Source organism: Scyliorhinus canicula, chromosome 16 (genome assembly GCF_902713615.1).
Source record: "Scyliorhinus canicula chromosome 16, sScyCan1.1, whole genome shotgun sequence".
Lineage (NCBI taxonomy): Eukaryota > Metazoa > Chordata > Chondrichthyes > Carcharhiniformes > Scyliorhinidae > Scyliorhinus > Scyliorhinus canicula.
This window is the reverse complement of record NC_052161.1, coordinates 49,590,703-49,599,791: the sequence shown is the minus strand read 5'-3', so window position 1 is coordinate 49,599,791 and position 9,089 is coordinate 49,590,703. Positions and strand designations below refer to the sequence as shown.

The following is a 9,089-nucleotide window of genomic DNA, read 5'->3' as shown; positions in this document are numbered from 1 at the left end:
AATTTCAAATCTCAACAATGCTATTGTGAATTATATCACAATGTGAAGTGGTGATTATCAATTTAAGCTGCATGCTTAATAGAATAATGAAGCTGTAGCCACTGACATAACTCGACTATGTTCTTGAGCATGTTCATTCAATCTCTTATCTGAGACTCATTATTGCCATGGTCAGCGAATTGCACATATGAAATAGAAGAGACTATTGACAGTTTGGCAAGCTACCATTATACATCCAATTTACACCATGTTGCACATGGTAGCGATATCTAATGATTGAATACTCTTACTGTATATAGACATGCCACATGTCCCTTGTATTTACACGGGGTAAACTTCATTCTCAGGAATTGGCAGCTGAGCAAAGGTTTCACGTTTGTTTCCCTCTTCATGCTTCGTTGCTGTATTGCTGTAAGAAGTCACCCGTGTTGCAATGGTGGACATTTCTCTCTCATTATTGTTACCAGCTGGCATTACATGCTCTAGTGTTGGGTTGATTTCAGGTTCACTGAGGCTGAACATTTGGAGGAGACATTTCCTAAACTGAATATACATAAGAAAAGTTTCAGAAATCAAATATTCTAAAAGCAAACGTAAGTATTGCAAAATGGATTTCAAGCTCAGTTTAATGTATGAAATATTCTTGATCTCCTGCCACAGATATCAAACAGTTTGATTGTGTTCCTTTACAAATAAAGGGATGTATTTTCATTAATATGAAAATTTAAGGTTATGGTTACTCTTGCTATAAAATTTTCACTGTGACAAGAACATTGGACTTAATTTAAAACTTTTATAAAACTTCGGGCGTAATTCTTTGTTTGGGGGACTAACGGCATGACCTTCCAGCCTTGTTACACTCTCGCTCCAGCAAAGCGAGGCTGGCTAATAGCGGGAGAGGCCATAAATGAGATCCTTGCCGGGCGGCAAAATGTTTGCGATGTGACCAGCCCGCTCCCCTCGACGAAATCGGGACATTGCCATAGTGCGGTGAGAAACCAATAATCACCACTTAAGCCCCATCTCCATAGAGCCACCAATGGCCTCCTGTTATTCAGCGGCCTCCCCAACAGGTGTTCAAGCTGGAGCCGATTAGTGCTCCTTTTTAAAAGTATGACCCAGGCAGAAGGGCTTCTGTGGGAGTCGAGATGAGTAGCCATCTTTGCTCACAGGCAAAGAGCCCAGGGGTGCTGGGCTTGCTGCCCTTGTGCTCAGCGGGAAATGGGGGACCCTCGGCTGAGGATGAGGAACCCTCCGCAGGGGTGGGCTGCCATGAGAGGGTGGGGGGAATGCTTTGGAGGGCAACTGGGATGCAACCGCTCCATGCCAACCCTGGATCATGTGTATCCTTTCCGGGGGCAACACTTCTCCCTGCCCGTCTGCCCCAATGACCATCTATAAACCCACGAGGCCTCTGGGGGAATGATGGGTCCCGGGGTGGGAGGCACCATTGTTTGTCAGCCTAACACCCTCTCCCAATGCCTTACAGATATTGAACGCTATAGCAGGGATGCTGGACGTAGAAGTTGTCCCAGTGATGCTGGTGCTATACGATGTGGCCAGACGCCGGAATGGTGACAGCAGCAGCAGCGTCTGCAGATGCTCTGCGCAGCGACCCATGTGCCGGACCCCACCCCATACCCTGAAGACCCGGCCACCCATCAGGTCAAGGGGGAACCCAGAGGGGGAGTCCCGCGATGGCCCAGGGTGTAGAAGCCTCGCTGCTCCTTAGAACAAATGATGGATAGTGTGTGCCGCAGGAGGCTCCGCTCAACAAGGAGGAGGTGCGACACCTGCGCCATATCCTCGTGGACTTGGCACTACGTGGGGGATGATGACTCCCGTTCCCGGTGGCTCTCAAGGTCACTGCAGCTCTGAACTTTTACGCCACGAGATGTTTCCAGGGCTCAAGCAGGGACCTGTGTGGTACCTCGCAGGCCACAGCCCACAGGTGCATCCAGCAGGTCACGAATGCCTTGTATGCCCGGGCGGAAGATGACATCACTTTTGACATCGATCATGTTCGCAAGATGCCCAGGCTGCAGGATTCACCACCATCGCCGGGATGCCCCAGGTTCAGGGGGCGGGGTGGGGGTCATAGAAGTCATGCATGTTGTCCTGCACTCACCTGGCCACCTGGGGATGTCCCATGTTAACATAAAGGGGTTCCACTCCCTGAACATACTCATGTGCGACCACCACATGAAGCTAATGCACCTGTGTGCCTGCTTCCCGAGGAGTGTGCACAACAGCTACATCCTGGAGCAGTCGGTCAACCCTGCCCTCTTCGAGGAGCACATCAGGATGGGCAGCTGGCTCTTAGGGGATAAGGGATATCCGCTGAGGATCTGGCTAATGATGCCAGGATGGAGGCCAGAGACCGAAGCGGAGACCCAGTACAATAAGGCCCATGTGGTCACCCAGGGTATCATTGAGTGGTGCATCCGACTTCTCAAGATGCACTTCCGATGCCTCGACAGCTCTGGTGGGCACTCCTTTGGGATCGCCTGCTTTGTTGTGGTCTGCTGTGTCCTCCACAACCAGGCACAGCAGCGGGGCGACAAGCTGGAAGTTGGTGACAAGGCACATGTGGCCACTTCCGACGAGGTGGAGGAGGAGGAGGGGGACAAGGATGAGGAGGATAAGGATGAGGAGGAGGTGCTGGACCAGCAGGGCCTGGAGGACGTGGCTGGGGAGGAACCTGAGGCTCAGCCGGAGGCTGCAAAACAGATGGCAGCGGTGAGGGTCCAGCAAGCCCGGAGGACCAGGGGAGCCCTCATGCTCACCCGCTTCACCTAGGACGTGGCCTGGTCCATCATCGCATCCTTGCCCACCCCCATTTCCCACCCTCCCAGGGTATGTGTCACATCACTCTAGGGTGCTGGGGCTGTGCTGGCACTGTCCGTGGGTTAATGTCGAGGGCAGGGGGGCTGATGATAACCCACAGAGAGCTGGTGCTCCACAATCTATGCCATAGTCTGACCCCTGCCTGTCTGCTGAGTGCTCACATCACCTACACGGGGCGATGCATTGCGGAAGAAAGTGACAGAGGCATCCTACTGGTTGTGCACAAGGGTGTTTATTGTTCAATACAGGACCCCACTCTCCCGATGGTGCTGCCCACCGGGTGCCCTCAGTGATCCCGATGTGCATGACCCTCCTAGCTCTACCACTACATCTAGGTGTCTCCCAAAGATGCACATCTGGGGTGGCGGAAGCCTGCAGCTTACCTCGTCCTGTGGCCTTTGATGCCCCATGGTGGGTGTCCTCTGGGGGCTCTGGGGCCGGACGGTCGCGACTCACCAGTCGACAGCACATGTACAGCCGTGCCACCCTATCCCGGGTGCTGATCCCAAGATGTAGCCTCATCAGAGGGGTGGAACTCACGGGAGCTGGTGGCCATCGTCGCCACCCCATGGGATGGGTCCAGGTTGTGCCTCACTGTCCCCCCTCCTATTCAGTACACATAGGGCCCTGGGGTCCACTGTGGAACAGAGGGGCAGCTGGTTTGAGCCCCGGCTGCCCCTGCATCATCTGACTCTGACAGCCCTGGCAGTTCCCCAATGTCTGCACCATCATGCCGACGCCCTCAGCGATGCTCCACAGTGATTGGGCCATGCTCTGCAGTGCCTCAGCAATGCCTACCTGCGACTGGGACAAGCTGCGTTATGCCTCAGCCATTCCCATCTGAGAGCGGGACCTGTCCCGTAGAACCTCATCAATGTCAGCCTGGTACTGGGTGACATCCCCCAGCGAGGCAGACATTCTGTCGAGACCCTTGGCCATGGCCGTCACCGACTGAGTGATGTCTTGTACATTTTCACTAATGGTGCCTCGTTGTGCACCCGGCTCTCCACTGCGGTCAACACCCTAGCAGTGTTGGCCTCGGTGCCACTCATTGCCAGTGCCATCTCCTGCGCCCGTGGCCTCTGGGACTCCTCCAATCAGCTATGGTTCTGCTGGAGTGACGCTGCCATCTCCCTCTGAACGTCCCGGCGCCCCCCATCGTCTCCATCAGCTCCAGGTAACCCTGTTCCAGAGGGTCAGCATCAAGCTGGGACCTAGCTGGGTCCTGGGATCCAGCAGCCCTCTGACTGGAGTTCCTGCCTCCACCAAATGTGCATCATCTGCAATGTGGTGCTCACCAGATTGTGCCCCAGAAGCCTGACCACTAACATTTCCCACCGAAGTGTGTCTACCTGCGCTGGTGAGGAGTGGGGATGACAGCTACGCCATGACAATAACAGTTGCATCCTCGAAGCTCTCCTCTGAGGTGTTCTCTTCGGAGTCAGGACAGGGGGCCGCCCGGAATGGGCCGGTGCCTTCGGCTGGTGAACCTGCAGGAGAATGGACTTGTGGTCAGTGGGAGGGATGGGTCAGTCAGTAAGGCAATTAATACTCAAGTTTGATAGGTTGTCTGGGCGGAGCCCGATGGTTCCTCATTTTCTGCGGCGTCCCCCAGCCTCCGTGTTGGTGACTGTCCTGCCCACGGCCACACCAGTCACTTCCAGGGCCCGCTCCTCGAAGAAGGTGAGGATTCTTGAGTCGGGCACATCTCCGCCAGTCTTGGGCTCCTGCCAACTATGTAGAGCTTTTCCTGAGCAGACACAGAGGGGGCATAGTTAGCCACACACGTGGTTCACAGTCGTTTGGGTGGGTGGATGTGAAGGGAGAGTTGTGGTGGAGGGAGGGTTGAAGGGTAAGTGGAGAGAAGGTTGAAGAGGAGGGTTGGAGAGAAGGTTGAAGGGGTGGGGTGGAGAGAGTGTTGGGGTGTCGCCTGAGGGCTTGGGGGGATGGTGCTCCCTTTGGAGGGGGTTTGCGTCCACTCACTTGTGCTGCAGTGTAGGTCGTTGACCTTCCGACACTGGAGGCCAATCCTCCTGGCCACACTCACCGAGCTGCTGCCACCTCGTCCCAGGCAGCACTAGCTGCTTTGTGGCTCACCCTCTGCGGCTCCCGAGGGGACAGGACATCCCTCCTGGCTTCCACTGCGCCCAGGAGCCTCCCAGGTCAGCATCTCCGAATCTTGGGGCTGGCCTCCTCGGCACTATTGTTGTGAGCCGGCTGGGGTTGGCTGAGCAAGTGCAGCTTGTGCTGCTCCATCTTGTTAGTGGGGGGCTGGTGAGCGTGGTGCCGGAGAATCAGCTGGCAAGCCTTCATTTGGAGCGGGAAGCCCGTGAGGCTTCCTTAAGCGGACAAATTAACGTTTAGAACAGTACAGCACAGAACAGGCCCTTCGGCCTGCGATGTTGTGCTGAGCAATGATCACCCCACTCAAACTCACGTATCCACCCTATACCCGTAACCCAACAACTCCCCCTTAACCTTACTTTTTAGGACACTACGGGCAATTTAGCATGGCCAATCCACCTAACCCGCACATCTTTGGACTGTGGGAGGAAACCGGAGCACCCGGAGGAAACCCACGCACACACGGGGAGGACGTGCAGACTCCGCACAGACAGTGACCCAGCCAGGAACCGAACCTGGGACCCTGGAGCTGTGAAGCATTGATGCTAACCACTATGCTACCGTGCTGCCTACGTTGAATAGCATTTCTGGCGCGCCGGGACTGAATTGTGTACGGTTTGCGTTCCCATTGGGAGTGCTCTTTCTGGATCAATTCGGGACATGCCAAAGGGCCAGCACTCTGCTGGCACGAATTCCGCCCAATTCACGGCCCTGCGTGTATTCTAACCGCTGGGGCCAGATTTATCACCAAAGAACCTGGCAGCTGCAGCTGTTTTTGAGTGCTTCACTTACCACACACTCACCGCAGCCACCAAGATGTCTCAAAGAAGACCTGCCTAAGGTCATGAGTCTGAGGTGGACCCACAGCTCCCATGCCAGAGGAGCAGAGGGACACCCTCTTCCCCAGGGTGGGCCACAGACTCAAGCCTGCCCTCCTGAACAGCTCCTGGGAGGTGGTGGCAGAGGCAGTCAGCGCTGCCAGTCTCACTAGCAAGAGACAGCCGGTGATCCAGAGGGGTGGGAGTCACTGGTGAAACCTCTGCCCTGAGAGGGGCAGAGAAGCTGGGAGGGTTTGGTCGGCCGTGGTGCAGATGTCCTCTGGTTGGGTTGAGCTCTGCTGATCCCCAGTTTCCTCTGCATTGGGGCGGCGCTTCTGAGGAGTGCCAATACCTGGTGCGCACCTGATTGAGCTTCACCTTTGATGATACAGCTGAGGTATGAGGGTATCCAGAAGGCGGCCTGGGAGAGCTCACAGATTACCAGAGGCCTTCTGAGCATTTAAAGGACACAGGCAGCACTCTGCAGTGTGAGCAGCCAGGAGCCTGTAAGTAGCACCAAAGGGGTCTGTTTAAAAGACAGACTGCAGCAATGGCAGTCTGAGCCAGGCCACCCTAATCCAGAGGGGTACACCCCAAGTCCATGGACCTGGCACCAAGCCATTACCTGCTACTGCCCCAGCCCAGGCAGCCATTCCTTAGCAAGTCCACCAGTTTGAAACGGTTTTCAAGTGATTTGTAGCGACCCGCTCCCCTTCTGCAGGTATATTGCCCAGTCTATATTTTGAAAAACGTTTTGTAATTCATGCCCATGAGACATCCACATGAGAGGCGTGGAGCATTGCGGAAGGGTGGAGCATACTGTGTCCAACCCGCCAATCGCATTTAAATGTATGTAAATGCCGGTTCTGCATGCTGCCGCCGGCACAGAGCTCAAACCTCATTATTGCCACCAGTGAGGGATCGGAACATGGCATCTGAATCAGCGCCGTGCACGGACCTCGATTTTGCCCGGACACCGATTGCGGTATGCATTGTTGCGTCGTGGGATAGAGAATTTTTCCCTTTTCTTCTCATTCTTGCGGTTAAGATTGAGTTAATTAATGAATAGTGCTAATGGCTTCACAGCTCCAGGGTCCCAGGTTCGATACCGGCTTGGGTCACTGTCTGTGCGGAGTCTGCACATCCTCCCCGTGTGTGCGTGGGTTTCCTCCGGGTGCTGCTCCGGTTTCCTCCCACAGTCCAAAGATGTGCAGGTTAGGTGGATTGGCCATGATAAATTGCCCTTAGTGTACAAAATTGCCCTTAGTGTACAAAATTGCCCTTAGTGTTGGTTGGGGTTACTGGGTTATTGGGATAGTGGGAGGTGTTGACCTTGGGTAGTGTGCTCTTTCCAAGAGCCGGTGCAAACTCGATGGGCCAAATGGCCTCCTTCTGCACTGTAGATTCTATGAAATTCAGTCGGAAAATTCAAGCTAAAATGAAACTGAACTTTAGTTCTATACATCTGTTATTTTATTTTTGACTTGAATAAGTTTTTTTGGTGTCAGCCAGCATAAACAAGTAAATGCAACTAAATATGACATTGGAATTCATTCACAATGATTGCAAACATCAAGGATAACACTTCCAAAGCATTATTTTCTAAAATCCAAAGTCTTTTTGCTGGCAGTTTCAATATTATTGGGCAACACCACATAATTGAAAGATTGAGTCAGTTTTAGCTAAGCCTGTGTGCGTTGTGTTCAGTGTTCGATGTCTAGCAAGGAATCCACAGAATAGCTTGTAACTTGTCCAAACCAGGATTGTGATTGAATCACACATGGCAAGTTGAAGGTCTGAGACAGAGCAAGTTATCATGGAGTTTCTTTATATTCCCCTGGAACTACCCCTATGCACGACTGTCCTCATGTACATCTTATAACCATCTGCCCTCACTTATATCTTGTCACATGACCACTGTCTCCAGACTGCATGGTGGATCTGTACCGCCACCTGCTGGTGAAGTTTGCACCGCCAACTATCTACAATATTGTTTACAGGATATCACCACACTCTGGACAGGGTGGTTCCTCTGAAGTACAATAATGCCTAACTGTCCATATGCTGCCATTAGATTTCAAGTCCTAGGTTTTGTGCATCATTTGCCATCTGAGAGGGCAAAGACTGCACAGCTTACAGAGAGGAAAAATGTATTTCTGCAAAGTGCGGGAGTTATTCCTTGTGTCTGAATGAAGCTTGTCATCTTACAGTTGAAGTAGATGCTTTATTGTGAGTTTGTTCTCTCTCCAGCATTTATACTATGTTACATCTGGCTGCCTGTCTGTGTCCTGTTCACCAGCTGCCTTTCCTGTGAAGAGTCTCTTGACTTCCTGTTTGTATATATATATATATATATATATATATATATATATATATATATATATAATATATATAATATATATAATATATATATAATATATATATATAATATATATTATATATTATATATATATATATATATATATATATATATATATATATATATATATTATATATATATATATATATATATATTATAATATATATATATATATATATATATATATATATATATATATATATATATATATATATATATATATATATATATATATATATATATATATATATATATATATATATATATATATAATATATATATATATATATATATATATATATATATATATATATATATATCTGGAGCTCCCTCTAGTGATTACTTAGTTGTAGTGTATTTACATTAACCTCTTGGGTATAAACAGTGATGCATATCACTATATCCCCCCTTTTGTATTTTTACATATTATTTTCTTTTAACTTTGTTAACAAATATTAAGCAAAACATGTAGATAAACCATATGTACACGTTGTGATGATATTGATGATTATACAAAGCCAATTAATAACTGAGTCCAATCTTAATTTTTAAAAATTTATAAGTCCAACTTTATGACTTTATTCGGTTGTCTTTTCTTTCTGTTGTTGACGTGATGATATTGATATTGTAACTTATTTGTGAATGTTGTCAGTGTTCTTGTGTTTTAAGTCACCAACAAGTCATCATGAGGTGTTTGAATGGTCGAATCACTGATGTTGACTGACATGGACTTTTTTCTGTGTTTGTGGCATCGATTTAGTGTGTCATCTGCCTTGAAAGCTGGTGTGCTTGTTTCTTCTGGAGAAAATTTGAATTTGTGAGATTCGTTGTCATGCCACAGTATGTTTGTATTCTTGTCATTGTTTTGGAGTGTGCTGTTGCATTGTCCTTCAGGTGCAGAGTTGTACCATGTTGTACAGGTTGTTGTTTCATTGTTGTTG

The 9,089-nt window shown here is 49.8% G+C and overlaps 1 protein-coding gene across 1 annotated transcript in view; it reads right to left on the bottom strand.

The window, feature by feature from the left end:
* Positions 1-258: 258 nt before the first annotated feature.
* The window catches only part of valopa (vertebrate ancient long opsin a), a 50,603-nt gene continuing 41,772 nt past the window's right edge, over positions 259-9,089 (bottom strand). Inside the window, exon 5 of the mRNA XM_038773595.1 lies at positions 259-543. Coding sequence (XP_038629523.1) covers positions 322-543 — 222 coding nt within the window. The 3' untranslated portion in view covers positions 259-321. The remainder of the gene's footprint in view (positions 544-9,089) is intronic.